This window comes from Ruditapes philippinarum, unplaced genomic scaffold (assembly GCF_026571515.1).
Source record: "Ruditapes philippinarum isolate M1 unplaced genomic scaffold, ASM2657151v2 ctg267_1_1_1_1, whole genome shotgun sequence".
Lineage (NCBI taxonomy): Eukaryota > Metazoa > Mollusca > Bivalvia > Venerida > Veneridae > Ruditapes > Ruditapes philippinarum.
In genome coordinates, this window is record NW_026855002.1 from 244,727 (window position 1) to 265,953 (window position 21,227).

The window sequence follows — 21,227 nt, forward strand, 5'->3', positions numbered from 1 at the left end:
CATTTACTTAATATAACATCAAAAGAAAAAGAAATTTTTATTACAACATGTTTTTTGTGTATATTTGACGATATTTCTTAAGAAAGCGTGGTAATTTTGACAATTGGCATATGCGGTAACCATGGAAACTGCCCGTTTACAAAAAACTAACACGTCAACATATATATTTTATTTCTATTTTTGAATCCACCATCAAATGTTACTTGATATATCAATAATGTAGAAAATTCTATGAAAGAAATTTCTTAATAGCTTTAATTTTTTACAGAATTAATGTTTATTTTTCTCATTTTTTGTTTAGTTAAAAAGCATGAAAACTTATTTTTTAAAGAAATATGCTCCAATTATCGTTTGTTTTATACAGAACCCTAAGATAAAGCAAGCTTTGTATAAAATTATGTTTATTGTGAGTGTAATAAGCTATTTTATACATTATTATAACACAGTTTGGCTATTTTGACAATTTTGAGATATACGGTACCATGGAAACTGCCATTTTTCAAAAAATCCAACACGCCAACATATATTTTTCTTTTCTTTTTGAATTTGTCATTAAATTTTACACAACATATAAAAAAATTAGAAAATCCTATGAAACACTTTTTTCAATATCTCTAATTATTCTTAGAATTCATGTTTATTTTTCTCATTTTGTGTTCGGTTGAGGAACATGGAAAACTCATTTTTTAAAGAAATATGTTCAGATTACCATTTGTTTCATACAAAATCAACTGCAGAAAATGTCTTTAAATAAAAGACACAGTAGATCTAAATTTAACTCGACCGCAGACAAATGTGATAGAGTTATGCAATTTGAACTTGTTCACACTAATTCTCTTTTATGATTCAGTCACGATCTTTGGTAAGTAGGACCGTCCTTTGGAGACAGAATACTACTACAGAAGTCATTCTCTATTGTATAAAACTAATCAAAAATCAATCATAAAAGAAACTAACTTTTGCCTCTTATAAACGAATTGAAACGGAACATTTTCGTTTATAATTTATTTCTTCCTTCTACTTACGCTTTAAACCGATAAATCAAGTAAAAATAGAAATCCTATATATATAAACAAACTGGGATTACCGAAGCACTAACAAAGTTCTAAGCTCCTGCGTTTATGAATAAATTATGCAAATGAGCCACGTTGAGCCGCCATGTTGGAGTTTCGGTAAGCGTGTTGGAAATTGCTACCTGTTCGTTTTGAAAGCTCGTCCTTACTTACAGTTTCCTTGAATGTAGAAAAACTTGGTTTTGTTTGATTGCATACTGAATGATAGGTATAACAAAATAAATATAATGAAAATCGATCAATCAATAATTGTATACGAGTGTTATAAAGTCAATTTAATTCGTCTTCGTCAGAATAATAAGATTCTGTTGCAGGGTATCGATAAAAGACTGCTTTTTTTCCCGTTTTTGAAATTTATTTGAACACGGAGACAATTTTTCTCAAACAGGTTTATGAATATACTTTACGTTGCAACAGAGTTTACCGTGTGTCCATTCCTTATTTAAATTGTCTAAGAAGTTAAATCTGTTTGTTTACATGTAAATGTGTACCGTCATTATTAAGACGGTGATAATACCGGATATGTAATGAAAATTACGCCGTGTAGTGCAAGTTTTCGACATTGCAATTAAAATTAACGCTTACGTTGATTCAAACTGTTCCTTGTCAGCAAATTGAAACCGAAAGTAGTGGTTGTTCTAGAATTTAATCGAATAAAATGGGTGGGATTTAACCACCGCGCATGCCCTGTGCGAACGTATTGTTTACATCCGGTCGTAGCATAGGGTAAGAGTGCAAACTTTGTTAGTGCGAAGTAACTAAAATTAGCTTAGATTTCCGTAATATTATTTCTTCTAATTCTGCAGTATGACGGAATCGCCCGAATTGTCACGTTTGCAGCGGAAACGTCAATCATGCACTAACAATTGTAAGCAGGAAACCACCTAGCCTGAAAAACTTTTCGATTGCGGCTATGGCCACAAGCCAAAAAGGTCAACCTCAAACTTTTATGAAATTAGTACACTATAAATAGACACGCATGGATTGGTTTAGAAATAAACAAAACTACATTTAGATTCAGTCAAAGGAAATATACATGCTTCGCCGAATACCATTCATATCTGCGCAAATAGTTGTATAACATTAATTTGTGTCATATTTCTCGGATTTTTAAAGTTGTACTTTTCCCCTTTTCTGCAAAATGAGTGGGGAAGACGATGAAAATCGTTTTATAAAATGTGTTGTGGTAGGTGACGCGTGTGTTGGAAAATCTTCTATGATGACGAGTTATGCAACTCATATATTCAGGTCGGAGTTTATTCCAGGGCCATGGGAGAATTATACAGGTGTGAGTTGATGTGAATAATGCATAACTGTTACATGTTTTCTAAAGAACACACATCGTGTTTAAGTCTGCTGGATTTTTAAACAAATGTACATCAAACCAAAATTTAGGCAAAACACTTTCTTTTAAATTATTTATATCTACAAGTGTACTTTACATGTATACTGAAAATGATTGAAATGTTGAACATTGTTGAACTCAGCAATTTTCTCTTTGTGTCTGATTTTCGTTTGACAGTTTTAAAACATAGACATATGTACCCTAAGGTCTATGACGTAGGTTTTCGTTTCCAGGTAAACAGGTAAAATGTAGCCATGACAAAACCCCAAAACCCAACTCATTCTATTTAAATAACTACATGTACATGTAATTTGTAAGATACTATTTAAAGGGCCTGATTGATTTCTCCCCATTTAATTGTTCCTTATTTCTGGATAATTTAAGTGAATGAATATCTATTCTTTTACATATTGCCCATGTTCAACAATAAAGTGTTTAGATCTGTTGTAATAATATTTGTCCAAGAGAAGATCAATTTTCCGTCCTTAACAAAGTTGAACAGGATGTTCTTTGATAGACACTCTTACTCTGAAGAATTTAGGGAAGGGGAAGTTGTGTTTGAGGTCTGTTACTTTTCCAGTTTGTGGATGAAAACCATACGTTATTCTTAGTTCTAGACACCCATGTTAATATAAATGAGATGAACTGGTAGTTTTCTGGTATACATGCATGTGAATGAATGTTTATGCCCTGGTGATAAGATCGGGTGATTAATAGTTAGTCGACCTAGGTTCGATACTTACTATGATTAATTACAATTCAGAAAACGCCATGTTAATTTCGTCTCTTTGTCAATTGAGGAATGTTAACATCACTTAACGTAAACAGTTATCTTGAGTTAAGTGCGCGGAAGATGAAGACCTGAAACTCATTGTTTTGATATGATGTGACGGTGTCAAGTGTTACAAGTACCCTCCTAGACATAAAAGATGCTGTGTGTTAGTATAAGGAAGAGTCTTGTCAAGTGTCATAATTACTCCCGGACAATTATCTGAACCTATCATTATTAATCATCTCTTATCAAGTAATTAGCACAAGATAACAACCCATCGCCACATCTTATCAGAGTTGACTCCTAAGAAACGTAAAGTATACATTTGCAGTGTAAATATGCAAGAAAAGTCGACAAATAAGCGTTTCCCCGTGCAATATATATAACATAAAATACAATCATGCAATTACAGACAATCATTGTTACAGCTCATAAATAATATGGGTCATATTCTGTCCTGTTTATAAACGATAAGTCACGAAGGCGTCTCTCCAAAAACTTGATATTTCCCTCGCGTGATTACATTTGTGATCTTTATATATGAAAATTGACAGTAATGGTCAATTATATGTATACAATTATCATCTGACCGATCAATTGATATATAAACCATGTATATACATGTACTTACACATAATGCGGCTCCATACATGCCTTTAAACGTTTGTCGTCAGTAGTGTAAAATGTTTTTGAAAGTTTATTTCAACTTACATACTTTCTAAATATGTCAGGGAGATAAGTTATAAATTTGAATATAATAATTACAGTCGTTATAACATTTGATGTGTAATGTATATAAAAATTTATAGTAAGAGCTTTAATAAAAACTTCCTTATATGTGGTGACATATTTAGTTGTTTACTTTATTTTCATAATGTAAATGCATATTGTAAGTGATTTAGTTTAATCATATTTTATTACTTTTACTTTTTATACAAAAACAGATATATTGTCACATGCAAACAAACTACAAAGAGTAACGGATATACAGTTATTACATGGATGTTATAGCTATTAATAAGCAAAAGGGTCGGGCCACAAGTTTTAACAACATTAGAGAATTGGCTCTGCCCACATCGTCTCACTGGTAGTAAAAAGATGTGCATGAATTCTGTTGTAATTGGAATTCAATAAAATGTATATATCAGCAATCAATATGGTATCATTTGAGAAAATAGTATTTGATTATTAAAATAATTCAAAAACTGACAAAACTTGAATTAAGATAAAGTAAGAAAGAAAAGAAAATGAAAAAGAAAGGAAGAAAGAAAGAATGAAAGATTGATTGAATGAATGAAAGAAAGAATAAGCACCATGAAGTAGATTCTTGCCCAGTTCCTGTCCCTAGTGATAAATTTTAATATAATAGTTACAGTCGTGATAACTTTTGGTGTGTCATGTATGTAAAAATGTTGAGTTAGAGCTTCATTGTCAACAGGAAGTTACAAATGAGTCTGATATTAAACAATATCCGCCTCTTAGCTACATAATACGGTTATTTTTTTTTAAAGAGGACTGGCGATAAACGATTAATTTAAAATTATACAAAATACGAATAAGATTTATTGTATGCGGTCATTGTGTGTAGTTTTATGTTGTATTGTATGCAAGCACTTGACGGGAAGTTGTTATCATATGTAAATATCGGGTCACTCTTAAATTTTGATCAGTGTAACAAAATTTTATAAATGTTTCAACTAACTTTAATTGTTCATTGTTTGTTCATGTATACTGTAATTATTAAAACATCTAGATATACTTGAAAGACAATGGCTGAAACGCTAACCTTGACCACATAATAAAAGTTTTAATATAAAATCAACTATCATGGGTTAATAGGACATGTATTTTATACAATGTTTATATGATTTCATAAGTGTTCACAGATATATGATTAACCTTTCCTCAATCTACTTCATGACTACAATATACCTATATGATATATGCGCCTGCACGAGATCACCGTAGGGAACGTGTTACAGTATCGCATTTTCGGTTACAGTATAGAATTTGCAAGATGGAGGATTATTTATGGGAAGAGAGGTAGGTGATTTTTATTCAGGTCCATACTACTGGTACTTTAGTTTCTAAAAGATGCTTTTGTGCTTTGCTTGTAAGGAACAGAATCCGGTATCTAGTCATATATTTCTTCAGACCCTGCACCGCAGATTTATCTCTATATTGTCTCATAAATGTGCAGATTTGACGGTTTAAAAAAATGAATCGAGAGACCAACGTATTTTTCTCCCTTTCCGACATTATTTAAGCATGCCTAGATAAAGTTAATCTACAAAACGTTAGTCCTTTGTGTTTAGAAATGTTTATAAAAGTAAATGACCAGTTGAACTTATTTTCATGTTGGTAAAATGCGTTTGAAAAAATAATCAATGTTACAGTATAGAGCGAGGTTAATTTTGGAGGTTACAGCATAGACCTTTAGACTTTGATCCAATTGTGTTACAAGTTTATAACCCAGATTTCGGTTACAGTTTAGATACTTGCCAAATTCAAAGTTCGTTATGAAATGACTCATACATACCTTTCCATTTAATACATTCTTTGAAAGGTTGTATTACTTTTTTTCTTCAGCAGAAAAGTTATATAGTTTGCTATTTTTCTTACTTTAAGTTTCAGATTGAGACTTTTTGCAGAATAAGTAAATTCCTTAGTAAGGACTGTTTTCACAACAACAACAGTAACTGTATGAGAAGAAGAAAAAATATTATGGCTTGATTTCGATTACACATTATAATAATATACCTATTAGTAATAAAATAGAGAAAAAGAATCCAATGAGATGAAACTAAATAAAATGAAATTTTGAGAGAGTCGGAGGTTATGTAGCCTGCATACATGAGATAACTGTCAAAATAGAGCAAAATTAACAAGCGGCAATACCTAAGAATCATTAACAGTATTTAAGTGACAATATTGCAACTATCTATAGTTTTTTGAGTGATTTCCCGTCTACCATAATGTATATTATTAAGTATTTTAAAAAGGGTTGATTTACGTGTGCTTCTGGCATTTAATTTAAAACGACACTAAGTCATTTGAAAACATTCCGCTTTATGTAAAGAAATTACCAGCAAATACCCGTTTGTAAAGCAATCTGACACGAGCGTGCACTTTGACTAGAACCACGACCTTGTCCGTAAATTAGCTTGATAGATCCTCACATTCAAAGATCCAAAGTCATGATTGATTTCTGCTACAGTACAGTAAATGAAAGATGATTGAAAGTCAGTCGGCCTTATCGGAACTTCTGGCCCACAGGACTTCACTGTTGTATTGTTTGTTTGTTTGATTGTCCTCATTTTAACGCCCTTTCCAGAATTGTCAGTCATATAGGAGAATAGACTGTTATTGTCTGACCTAATTTAAAATGACTCTGAAGTAACATTCAATATATATTTTCAGAACATGAAAAACTGCTATATCATCTGTTATTAACAAAAAATAAATTGAAAGACGCCAGTATCATGAGTTTATTGAATGCTTTTTGTTCGAGAATCGAAGGTCTTAAACATGTAATTTTTCAAAATTATGTCTTTGGTTTCGCACCCCGATGCAAACCCGAAACTATCTTGAACAACTTAATTGATAGAATTCATGTAGAAAATTTCATCACATTTAGTCAAGTAAGTACTGAGCGGAATGAGATGCATCATACTTGTAACGACGGACCGAATAGCCATCGGGCCAATAAGCTCACATAGATTTAGAAGTCTATGTATATGTTAGTGTTCATCCGTGCTGTTCTACAGAAATTAGAAACTTCGACGGGAGCGATAGCGACAGGAGAATGTTTTTAAGTGCTGTAAAACAGCATGGATGAAAACTAACATATTTAGTGTCAAACTTTATTTGGCCTCATTATCATTCACTTTATTACGTCACTATGCGGTTTTATGACGTACTATGAAAAATAGAAGTCGAATATGGACGTTATTCGATATAGTATTGACTTTTGTACTTCTATGAAAATTAACGCACATATTTTTTAAGAAATACAGCGTTTTCATTGGATGACAAATAAAGTTGGACACTAAGTAACATTCATACATTTTACCTAGTATATATATATAGAAAATATCGAAGTCTAAACTGTAACCGAAATCTGGGTATAAACTGTAACAAAATAAGATAAAAATCGCTAGGTCTATGCTGTAACCCTGCACAAATCACCTCGCGCTATATACTGTAACATTGTTTATTTTTTCAAACGCATTTAACGAACAGGAAAATAGGTTCAACTGGTCATTTACTTTTATAAACGTTTTCTAACATAAAGGACTAACGTTTTGCAGATTTATTTTTTCTAGGCATGCATAACTAATTTCGAAATTGGAAAAACATGCGTTGGTCTCTCGATTAAAATTTATAAACCGTCAAATCTGCATGTTTATGAGACAATATAGCGATAAATCTGCGGTGCAAGGTCTGAAGAAATATATGACTAGATACCGGATTCTGTTCCTTACAAGCAAAGCACAAAAACATCTTTTAGAAACTAAACTACTTGTAGTATGGACCAGAATAAAAATCACCTACCTGTCCTCCCAACAAATTATCCTCCATCTTGAAAATTCTTTACTGTAACCGAAAAACGCGATACTGTAACACGTTCCCTACGGTGGAGATGAAAACCGTAGCTACATCATCTGAATGCCCGTTCCCAATACAGGCTTCCGTTTCTCTTTATTCCGTAGTCCCGTTCAGGCGTCCATATAAATCAGCTGAAGGTTGCAAATGGAGTTTTGCTTACATGAGCTGGCTCAAGGTGAGCTTTTATGATAATCGAATGTCTGTTGTCCGTCTACATGGTAGTTCGTTAACACTCTAGTGGTCACATATTTTTCCTCAGTTGTCACCAAATTTGATCAAGATGTCCGAATATGGGTCATCTAGGTTCAAAAACTAGGTCACACAGTCTTAACATTGAGAAACCCTTTAAACACTGACCTGTTTCTGTCCAAATGTCCTGGAGCTTTGTGAGAAAAGTTTCAAGCAAACGTTTTAATATGTGTCACCTGGAGTCAAAATGTAGGTCACGCAGCCGAAATATGGAAAGTCCCTGTTTACACAAGAGGCAACTGTTTCGGTCCATATATCCTGAAAATTAGTCGGAAATGTTTTAAGATGATTTCTAGCTCAATGAAACATTTTCTCTCAATGATCTTGAAAAACAATGTTAGAAAAACTGATTAGATGGTTTCTATGTCAAGTTAGAAAATGAGTCACTTAGGGACAAAAACTAGGTCACGAAACCCAAATATGGGAAAAAAGCTTGTTAACACTCTAGAGGTAAGATTTCTAGATTAAATATCCTAGTTGTTTGTCAGAAAGTTGTTTTAATGATTTCTAGCTCAATTTTGAATATGTGTCATCTGGTGTCAAAATATAGGCCACACGGCCCAAATATGGAAAAACTTTGTTAACACTCTAGAGGTTACATTTTTAGCCCAAATAATCTGGAAATTGTGATTAGAAATGTTGTTTTGGTGATTTTTGCTCAAGATCGTGTGTGGGTCATCTGGGGTAAAATGAATAGGTCACACAGCCGAAAATATGGCAAACCTTTATGTCCTAGAAATTGGCCAGAAAGATACAAGTGTTGGCAAGCAAGAGACAGTGTTCAAAGAAGATACGTTACAAGGCTTACCTGATAAAGAAACAAGAGGGCCATGATGACCCTGAGGTCGCTCACCTGTATATAGCTGTCACAATAGGGACTACGATGGGATACCAGGCCGACCACAATTGCTATCTAAAACAACCAACAACTCAGAACAGAAAAATATATACAAATTTATTTACAGAAATGAATATTTATAAATGAAAAATGATTATATGTCAAAAGTCACTGCGCAAACAAACACTATCAACGTATCTCAGTCTATTTCCCCCGTAAAGTTTCTGTCATGATGCTTCAATAAAGTGGTGGCGTGGTTGAACAAAATTCGTCACAATGGCGGGTGTCTTGTATAAAATCTTATCAAGCGTAACTGTACTTCCTACAGTGTTGGCACAGTTGATAGGATCCTGAACAAGGGCATGCGTCACCCTTTAGCCATGGACATACGTGTGGAGGGCCCGTGTCATCTTCGGGTGTGTCCTCAAATAAGAAGCTACAAAGTATAAAACATGATAAGGTCCATGATAATCAAACATAAGGGTATAATAAAGTCTCTTGGAAAAGACTCGACCTTTGTCGGTTTCCAATAAAATAACGTGCTTCTTTGAATAAACAAAATGTCCACTATAGTACACCATACATTCCGTGGAACAAAAATTCAATCACATCCGCATAATACTGCGTTGCAAATATATTCAAGTATACGCCACATAATAACCACCAATAATTAAACGTCTTCCAAAATCATGCCACTGAAGATCCTTCTCTAGAGATACGTTAGTTTTGATACGTTGTATTTACTTATAACAAAAACTGATGATAAATGAAATGAAGTAAGATGATAACGTAAATTAAATTGATTGAAACAAATCATTGCGATACTGCAGCATTTTACATAAAGTTACACAAATACGGTAGAACCATAATAAATTATTTATGAATAGATATATATATCTATAAAATATTCATGGCTCCTATACAATTACAATATAATTAAAACTTCAATTAACATACATCAATTAACATGTCTCGGTATAAATTTGCAATAGCGAAACACTAGAATAAAAAGAGCTTTTAAAATTTAATCTGCAAAAATTTAGAAAACAATAAATTACTGCCAAATAACTAAACCTGAATCAAATAAACTATAATTCTAATAGAAAATAGTATTTTACGAAATAGCAAAAATTTATGAAACAAAATCACTAGAAAATTAAATTTACCTTGTACAAGCTGTAATTTTATGACAAATATAATTTGTCTGTCACCGTCATAGTGACCTGTATAACGTCCAGTGCATTTGCAATATGTCACTTAAAATTTAGTCAATATATAGCAAACTACTGAGTACTGAGCGGGAAAACGGATCGTGCAAAACATGAAAAAAATCGATTTGCACGAAATAAAGCTTGGACGGCGGGAAAAATAGTTATGTAAAATAAAGGCCCGTCCTTCAAATACAGACATAATACATATATCTGGTTAATAAAACAAAAATGTAACTTTCTTATTACTGAAAGGAGTTTTGTGAAATAAACGGCAAAATGTTTAAATTGATACATGGAAATTTATGCAAACCATAAAAATACTCTAAATAATAATTTCACCCGAAAACTCTAAATTGAACAAAAGATGATGCAATCTCACATCAATGAATATAGAGTAAAAATGAGGTTCGGCGTGAAAATATAATGCAAGATTTACAAACGTACTTTCACTTTGTGACAATAGCCCCCCCCCCCCACACACACACCCATAATAAGATGTTTCATGCTAAACATCTAAGCTCTAGCCCATTGGGCTTTTTAAAAGAAGATTTTTTTAAGTTTTTACTATACACATATAGTTAAAACAATGACACCCCTGGATCGGGGCCAATTTTGACCCTAGGGCTTTTATTTGAACAAACTTTGTAGACACTTACTAGAAGATGTTTCATGCTTAATATCTAAACTTTAGCTATTTGGGTTTTTTCAAAGAAGATTTTTAGTTTTTGCTATACACATATTAGGAAAATTAATGACCCCCGGGGCGGGGCCAATTTTGACCCCAGGGCTTTTATTTGAACAAACTTGGTAGACAGCTATTAGAACTTATTTGATGCTAAATATCTTAGCTCTAGCTCTTTAAGTTCTTTAAAAAAAGATTTTTTAAGTTTTTACTATATGCAAATAGGGAAAATCAATGACCCCCTGGGGTTGGGCCAAGTTTTACCCCAGGGCTTTTATTTGAACAAACTTTGTAGACACCCATAAGAAGATGTTTCATGCTAAACATCTAAGCTCTAGCTCATTGGGCTTTTTAAAAGAAGATTTTTTTAAGTTTTTACTATACACAGATAGTTAAAAACAATGACATCCCTGGGGCCGGGCCAGTTTTGACCCTAGGGCTTTAATTTGAACAAACTTTGTAGACACTTACTAGAAGATGTTTCATGCTTAATATCTAAACTCTAGCAATTTGGGTTTTTTCAAAGAAGATTTTAAGTTTTTGCTATACATATATGCGGAAAATCAATGACCTACGGGGCGGGGCCAATTTTGACCCCAGGTCTTTTATTTGAACAAACTATGTAGACACTCACTAGAAGATGTTTCATGCTTAATATCTAAACTCTAGCTATTTGGGTTTTTTCCAAGAAGATTTTTTAAGTTTTTGCTATACACATATATAATGAAAATCAATGACCCCCGCGGCGGGGTCAATTTTGACCCTAGGGCTTTTATTTGAACAAACTTGGCAGACAACTATTAGAACATGTTTGATGCTAAATATCTTAGCTCTAGCTTATTGAGTTCTTTAAAAGAAGATTATTTAAGTTTTTACTATATGCATAAAGGGGAAATCAATGACCCCCTGGGGCGGGGCCAATTTTGACCCCAGGGCTTTTATTTGAACAAACTTGGTAGACACTAATTAGAACATGTTTCATTTTAAATATCTTAGCTCAAGCTCTTTGGGTTCTTTAAAACAAGATTTTTTAAGTTTTTACTATATGCATATAGGGAAAATCAATGACCCCCCTGGGGCGGAGCCAATTTTGACCCCAAGGCTTTTTTTTAACAAACTTGGTAGACACTCACTAGAAAATGTTTCATGCCAAATATCTAAGCTCTAGCTCTTAGGGTTTTTTTAAAAGAAGATATTTAAAGTTTTTTCTTTCGGTTGCCATGGCAACCAGAGATCTGCATGGAATTAAATTCTTTGAACATTTTTTAAAGGTGACCACCAAAGGAACATTCCTGTGAAGTTTGGATGAAATTGGCCTAGTAGTTAATGAGGAGATGTCATATAAAGTAAAAGTTTACGGACGACGGACGACGGACGGACGCCGGACGAAAAGCGATCACAAAAGCTCACCCTGTCACTTTTTGACAGGTGAGCTAAAAATATGATCAAATCCATGCAACCTAAATTGTTATCGATTTATTTCAATCACCTTTAATTTATTTTTAACCTCAGGCATAAACTCAGTTTCATAACTACAATTCAAAACTACCAATATTTAATTAAAAAGGTCAGACTACAGAAAAAAATGAAACAACAGACTGGCTTAAATACAAATATTTGTGTAATATCTTACCAAATTATACAGACATTCTTTGTCTTTTGAAATGCATAACATAGTCATATAAAATAGTTCAGCTTCTGCAGAAAAGCCTGTTAAAAAATAAGGCTAAACTTCATTTTTTGCTAACAATTAATTAACTATGTGAAATGGAGAAATTATAAGACCGATCAGTTTCTTAATAGTCATTCATGTTATGAAGCATAGTAAAAATCATGAAGCAAAACAATTGGTGACATTATAAAACGTAAAATGAATAAAAAGAATTATTTGTTGGTTGCCACGGCTTAAATTTTCTTAGTCCAATCTTTTTATAGCTTTTGTCCATGCATCCCTTCTCCACAATAAGTATATGGGAATCTAATTAATGACATTGTGTTTTCTTTGTTTTGCCTATTTGAGCATCCATACATTTGAATAAGAATGCCTTTATGAAATAATTATGTTTTGTTTTGTTAAAAACCTATTTAAAGTAGTAGCATAATATGTTGTTCCGCAACATTTTATTATGTTAATGCACAGTTTTCATATGTTTTCAATAAAAGAAATACTCTATGTGAGATGGAAATATCATTATGTTACCATTTTTTTTTTTTTTTAATTTTATAAAAAAAATATTTCATAAGAATATTTCATTTATGATATTTCATAATTCTTTTAAATCTTAAACTATTTTATTCACCATTAAGTAATATCCTTAATTTTAACATCAACAAACCCCAAATTAACCAACAGACAAAAATATCAAATAATTCACAAATGTCTGAAAAATGTTAGATATATTTTACTAATAACAATTGCTTATTTTAACAATTAAAGTATGATTATTGTTAAATAACTTCTTTTTAAACTTCTGGAGGTTTTCTGCCTCCATTAAATAAAGCATGAGTGACCTGAAATTGACCTTCGACATTCTGCAAGGCGTCTATATGGAGAACATTTTTAAATTACATTTGCACTGTTTCAGAATGCAGAATGTTATAATATCAAGATTAAGGCATTATATTTACTTTTATTCAATGTTAACAATTTTAATATTTTCAATGTCATCAGGTGAGCGATATAAGGGCCATCATGGTCCTCTTGTTTAAATATGCATGTGATTACTTTTGAATAAATTTTGAAATTGTCTATGCATGGGCACAAGATCAGGGTATTGAACTTAGTGTATTTCTAATGTGTTCCTGATTAAGTGAAACTTATAATTCTTATTTTCAAACCCATTGGAAACAAATACTTTTTAAATACTTATCACTAAGGTATTTTTGTCCAATTTCAAAAATGCACGATAACATTGCTGAAAACACCAATCCATATGTTGCAGATCACGTATTACGTATGAACACATGACGTGTTTTAGTAGTATAATTAATTAAGTTTTGTTTTATCTATTACAGTTACTGTCACTATAGGGGAAACATCTTACCAACTTGGGCTATTTGATACTCATGGACAGGTGAGAAACTCACGATGTTTTAATTTTAAGATGTATCCAGTTCTTTCGTAAGTTACTGGTATAGGTTCGAATAATCCGATAAGTAAGATATAGAAAGCGTTGGACTGTTGGTCTGGCAACGTGGGTTCGATTCCCGGACGGTTTCTTTCTTTGTGATTGATCATGAAATCCTGGCATCTTCAGAAGTTATCAATTGCTTGTGAAAGTGAAAGCATCTTTACAGGTTAACTGCTTGACAGCATGCCCAAGAACGATGCGGTGACTTATCTGTGCTGTGTTCTAACACGTAGTCCAGCATATTTTTTTTAAAGATCAGATACAAAGAAAACCTCGGCTAAAGACATCAATATCACAATATTTATACAGCTTTAAACAAAAAATTGGATAAATGAAATGGGCTGATTGTCATATCCTTACAAACTTAAGTAGGACATACATAAATGTACATTAGTTGACGACAGCAGTGTAAATGAATATGTAGTTACGAGTGATAAAGTCATTGTTGTGTTAAGGCCTCAACAGACGGTTGGATTTTGAAGTACAACACCAATTAAAACTAATATGTACAGGCAAATCTTAATGTGTGAAGGCTACTAATTCTTGAATTCGGAAACCTTAAGTCTAGATGTAAGGGATAGGACATGTTCTATTTTGAAAATCTTGTCGTACAGATTTCTACAGACCTCCCACAATGACAAACAACAGATAACCAAATTATCTCCTGATAATGGGTGTAATGAATGAATTTCCAGAACAATAAGTAACCATAGTAGTAAGATGGGGTAAAAATGATGTTGAAAAACTCTTCAGGAGACCAAAAGTTGTATTATGTTCAAATCCCAAATTATTCCGAAAATGATTATCTCACGGTATTGAACTGTTCTTTAATTAGGGGAGGGGAGGCAGTTTGTAGGCGGCCGGATAGCTTAGTCAGTAGAGACGCGGTACGGTATTCAGAGGGTCCCAGGTTTGAGTCTCGGTCAGGCTTCACATTATTTTTTTTTAATGGAGAGGTTTCACTCATTACTCATGGCGAAAGAAGTATTTAGTGAGTAAAGTATGTAAAGGATCAATTGGGAGGGATCCTTTTTAGGGAAACCTCAGTGTAAAATTACCGTCTGAATGCAAGTGATGTTTTGCTTTGAAAATTGTACATCATATCATTAATAAGTGCTGTACAACTAAATCCTACCGTCTGTTGAGGCCTTTGGCGTCCTTTTATCCAGTAGCATTTCCCTTTTCGGACTACTTTAGTCACCAAATTTATTAAAAGAAAAATGTTCAGCTTTAAAAAATGGTTTTGACGACGAAAATTTTCGTTAAAATGTAACGGTATATTCAAAATTTTTAAAATGATCAATTATCCGCAATGGATTGTGTAAATGTTCTTAAAGGGACTCCACTGACGTTTAAAAGCCTAAACACATAACATTTGAATTTCTTACTTGAATGAGCTGGGGCACTTTGAACAGAGATATATGCGAAGATAGTTAAGAAATATACTTTAAAACAAATTGAAAATCATATTTGTATGCCTTTCTTAGCCATATTTGAGTGAAAAGCGTTTAAACGCTTTTCAATTTGTGTCATTTTTTTACAATTTGAACAATTATTCTGGAAAAACAAATTGCTCAAATGATCTGAAATTTGGCAGTAATATTAATGGTCTAAAACTACATCAAATGGCACATTTATCTGCAAAAATAGTTACAGTCCCATCTATCAAAAAACTTCAGTGGAGTCCCTTTAAGGTTTTGCGCATTCAAATACGTGTTTAAATTACTGTATATAATATTGTAGGAAAAAAATGATCCAACAGTTCTCGAAACATAAGATAATTTAGCTCGACTATTCAAGGAATTGCAAGACTAACCTATTCAAAGTTGGTCGTCTTAGCGCTGTTATGGCTTTGCATGCATCTTCATATCTCAGAAACCACTTAAAGTTCTAAATTCTAAATTATAAGAAGTTTTGCTTGCAAGATCAATATCCTAAAATATTGTAGGTATTTGATAGAAACTGCACACAAGCCTTCGATCATAATTAAAGGTAATCTTTCAAGTATCGTAACTCTAACATGGATTTTGTCGGAATTTTAGTACCTTGTTTTAAACTTGTTTTTCTATATCCTCTTACATGTCCTACTTTTTTTAGTGTATTATTATACCCCCACCCTCCTTCAAAGAAGAGAGGGAATATTGCTTTGCATTTGTCTGTCGGTCGGTCCGTAGACCAAGTGATAACTACAGAACGCTTAGGACAAGGAAATTTAAAATTTGGTACAGTGATTGTTCATGACCAGCAGATGACCCCTATTGATTTTGGGGTCAAGGGTCAAAGGTCATGGTCACATTGACCTTCAAGGTAAAAAAGGTTTCCGATCAATAACTAAAGGACGCTTGGCCTTGGAACATCAAACTTAATTGATTTTGGGGTCAAAGGGGTTAAAGTTCAAGGTAACATTGACCTTGTTGGTAAAAACGGTTTCCGATCAATAACTAAGTAACGTTTAGGCGTAGGAACTTCAAACATGGTACGGTGATAGTTCATGACCCTATTGATTTTTGGGTCAAAGGATCAAAAGTAAAGGTCACATTGACCTTGTAGGTGAAAACGGGTTTCAATAAATAACTTGACAACCCATAGGCTGTTGGCCTTCAAACTTCGTATGTGCATTATTCTTGACCAGTAGATGATCCCTATTGATTTTGGGGTCAGGGGACAACAATGGTCAAAGATCAAGGTCAAATTGGCCTTGTAGGAAAAACGGTTTCTGACCAATAACTCGACAAGCTATCGGCTGTTGGCCTTCAAACTGTGTAGGTGCACTGGTATTGGCCAGTAGATGACACCTATTGATTTTGGGGTCAGGGGGTCATGGTCGTATTGAATTTGTATGTCAAAATGGTTTTCTATCAATAACTGAACAACCCATGGACATTTGACCTTCAGGCTTGCTTTGGGTGAGAAGATTACCTCAATATATTTTTGGGTTTAAGACAGAGAGGTCAAGGTTATATTGACCTTAAACGTAAAAACGCTTTCTGATCAATATCCCAAAACTCATGGGCCCTTTACCTTCAAACTTCACAGGTGCATTGGTCTTGACCAGTAGATAATTCCTATTAATTTAAGGGTCAAAGGTCGATGAAATATTGACATTGTATATAAAGACTGTTAATGACCAATAACTAAAGAACTCAAGTTGCCCTGGTTGATATTTTTTCTTAAACTAAAATTCTTTGGGTATACATATTTCAAGGTCTTATGTAATATATCAACTTGGCTGTCATAAATTAGGCCTACATGATTCATGAATTTATTTATATGTTTTTTGAAAAGATTTGTGATAGCTTTGTCATAAAATTGCTGCACACAACCTTTGTGGTCACAATTACCTAGTGACCAGTAGATAACCCTTATTGATGTTTTGGTCACTACGTCAAAGGTAAGTCATAATTACCTGATCACATGACTAATTGGCTGCCGATAGGGTGCATACATGTTTTACAAGCATATCTTGTTTTACTATAAACATGAGAATAGTCGTGGCGCAGGCTGGCCTGCAACTCTTGCTTTCTGTTTTGTCTTCAATATAAGACTATTCAATGTATCAAAAATAATTTTATCAGCAGCTGTCTTCTGTAAAAATACTTTAAATTTAAAATAGAATAACAATCAGTATAAATATATAGATGTAAGTTTGGTGCATGTAAAAATTGTTCAAATTAAGTAGGTAAAACGTCATGTTGAAGTTATATCTGTAATAAAATTTGCAAAATTTTCTTAAAGCTGCTGATTTACATATACTTGCTTTTATATTACATGTACGATATGTTATTATTTAACATTATTATAACGAAATTGTTTTTCACAAGAATGGATTCAATTTGAAATCACTTTTCATTTCACTATAATTGTAGGCTACTGCGAACACCATTTAAGTGTGCGTTGAATTAATTGCTCAAGAAATTGTTTGTATTTTCCAGGAAGATTACGACCGTGTACGTCCCCTTACCTACCCTGGCACACATGTATTCCTTTTATGTTACTCTGTTGTTTCGCCAAGTAGTATGGAAAATATTGAAATGAAATGGCTACCGGAAGTGCGATATCATTCGCCTACTTCCGCTTTTCTCATAGTGGGAACTCAAATAGATCAACGAGATAATGAACGTGTGCTAGGAAAACTTCAACAAAATTATAGATCAAAACCAGCAACTCATGAGGAAGGTACCAAATTAGCTAAGAAAGTTAATGCATATGGTTATGTAGAATGTAGTGCTTTAACTCAGCAGGGTCTCAATGACGTTTTTGTTGAGGCAATATTGGCCGTTTTGTCTCCAAAAAATAAGAGACCTGCTCCTAGACGAGGGAGACGAAAATGTGTAATTTTATGAGCGAAATTCAACTGATCTCTGCTACAGTGAAAGTTAAATAAGAAACTATATAATGTAACAGTCATCGTTTCAGCATCATAAAGTTGAAGCTTATATGTGCAAATATACAGTGTGTACATATGATATATACCTATATATATATAGGTGATATTTTGGAGGAAAAACAGAAAATAGAACTTAAACATATGTATTACATGTGATGATTTTGTTATATATTGTATATTACTGAAAATCAGTTTACATATTGTCAAAATATTAAAGTATGGGGGCATCTGTGTCATATGTATACGTTTTTAGTTTATTATCTTTTTTTCGAACGTTCAGTTAACATCTCTAACATCTGTAATTTCTATAATATAATGTAAATCATTTTACCATAATTATATATATTGTAAATGAAATATAAAAGACGATTTAGCGAAGTGTACATGTGTTTATATAACTGTATACACATTTTGTCATGGACAGTTTGGGTGTATGAGCTGTAACTTAAAGCTACATGTATATTTCAAATTGATGCATATTCGTACATCCGCGTATGAAAGTACAACTTCATTCAAAACGGTCAAATAACGTCATCTAAACGTTATCCGCAGTTAAACTCATTCTTTAAGTAACAACTGCGCGATCAACATTATCGGGTAACCTTCAACCCCTGACAGACACTCCCTCAATCGTTTTTTAAGTACCGTAAGAAAGGGAAATTCAAGGAAATTTATGAGTTCATAAATCTGATTTCATCTGTTCTAACGACACTTGATATCTTGTCCTTGCAACGAGGAACACTTTCTGAGCTTACTTACTTTAAGTAATTAAACAATAATCACATTTATTGTTTAGATTGTTATTTTATTTCCAGTGTCAAGATGTTTTCCAAGTATCTCTCTTTATTCATATATATAATATTTATATATATTAACATGTATGGGCTAATATACATTATATATATCAGAATAGACACTTAAATCCAAAAAGAAGAAGGAAGATATTACAGCACGTGGGTATCATTGTTTAATTTAACAGACACTAAATAATAAGAGTATATAATTAAGATACAATTGTTCTGTTCAGTGGATGTGTGTGTGTAAGATACTTGAAGTTGTTGAAATCACGTACTGTTTCATATCAAATTAAAGGAAAAAAATAAACTGAAATAATTTTGTCTTATTTTATTATAATTATTGCTTTTAATTCGTTTATTGAAAATGCCAGTTTTGGTCACTAGTGGCTTTGAGTATATGACATCTTAAGTTGTTGAAAGAAGCGGCAAATGGATGATAATCTGGTAAAAACTGAATAAAATTGAGTGATTCTGGCTAAATTGGCAAAGTTCAGTAAAAGTAAAATTTCAGGTACGTGTTGAATGACCCCTATAAAATATAATTATATTCATAGAAAGAAATCATGAAATGTAATGCCATAATTTCTTTAAAATTTCAACATTAAAATGATTAAACATAATGTTATGATTTCGTTAAAGTAGCAAGATCCATGTTTATTTTTATAACAATTAGGAAAATGTATTTAAAAGTAAAATATTGTAAAGTGAACAAAGGAAGAAATTTTCACATTACATAATGCAAAAATAGCCACTACTGCATCATATTTTTTGCTTGTTTTGACTTTCTTTTTGTTGTTGTTGTTGTTTTTGTTTTTTTGTTGTTTTTTTTTTTTTGTTTTTTTAATATGCTAAACATGTACATTTATAAAATTATAATCACACAACGACGTAATAAAATATCAACATGTCCAGGTCTGATACGCACTGGTGAAAAAAAACAACATTCTCTCACTTTTTCGTTTGATATAACATAGAATATTCACTCAGAACCACTTAATATCCTCTATTTACATGTACGCACATATTTAGGTACATTTTTGTAAAACGTTTACGTTAATAACGCCGTCCTGGAACCTATCAAATGACCCTCGTAGTGACCATTACTAGTATTGCAGAACAAATATTATAACCCGAGCCGCAGTTTACATGTCTATAACACGCTAGGCATCTTTATAATGAATTTATAATACTGTAGAATTACTTTGAGGAAAATCAAACATTTCTCCATTATTCGACATAAGCCGTGTAACCATTACAATTATCTACTGAAAGGCGACGTTACAGACGTGCAGTATTATAAACATATAACCAGAGTCGAGGACTTTATTACAAACAACTGTTTTTATACCGTCATATAAACTTCAAGAATTGTTAATACGAGTGTTGTAATACAGCAAACATCCTTTATTAGAGAAAAAGAAGAACTGACTTCAATAACTGTCATCTGTCGTTTATATAAGCGTCACGATTATCCTAGTATATGAAAAGTGAGTTACAAACATGTAGTATAACAAGATTGGCCTACCAAAATTTAGTCTAGGGCAAATAAACAAAATACAATCTTTTCTAAATTTTTCAAGACAAATTTTATAATTTTTAGACAACTAAAAGTTGATTTGTAACGCTTTTGAACATTATTAGTGACATCGTTTTATTTGACGATGGTGTCGACGTCATCATTGTTACGCCCGATTTAGCTCCGATTTACAAACGATAACAACCGATAGTATTCACTGATCCAACCCCGTTTGAGTTTGATGGCCGTTTTTACAGAAAACCCCTTTTAAACTGGGATGTAACGCCACGACTTGCAACAAAACACATTACTTGTTTTAATGATAGCAAACATTGATATTTTTTTCTTAAGTCTTTTTATTTAAATTAATATGTATATGAACAATGATTTTTACGTTTTTATAATAGAAATCTCCACATCGCGTAAAACACACAGCAGATATCTTTTTCAGAAACTCTTATTATGAATTACAAGTAAACAAATTAATTAATTAATATAATTGAATTAAATAACTCCCATAAATTGATTTTATTATAACAAATAAACTTCCGTCAAAGGGAAACAAATTCTTATAAGTAGTGTATTGTTAAGATAGAAGATTTGCTTCCCTTAAAAATA

The 21,227-nt window shown here is 32.5% G+C and overlaps 2 protein-coding genes across 4 annotated transcripts in view; both read left to right on the forward strand.

Moving 5' to 3' along the window:
• Positions 1 to 21,227, forward strand: part of LOC132741780 (uncharacterized) — a 95,362-nt gene that overhangs the window by 17,381 nt on the left and 56,754 nt on the right. The window lies entirely within an intron of this gene.
• LOC132741777 (cdc42 homolog) lies at positions 1,708 to 19,749 on the forward strand. The gene is made up of 3 exons (XM_060730033.1): positions 1,708 to 2,359; positions 13,794 to 13,852; positions 17,842 to 19,749. The coding sequence occupies exons 1-3, from the start codon at positions 2,215 to 2,217 to the stop codon at positions 18,250 to 18,252; spliced, it is 615 nt and encodes a 204-aa protein (XP_060586016.1). The 5' UTR covers positions 1,708 to 2,214; the 3' UTR covers positions 18,253 to 19,749.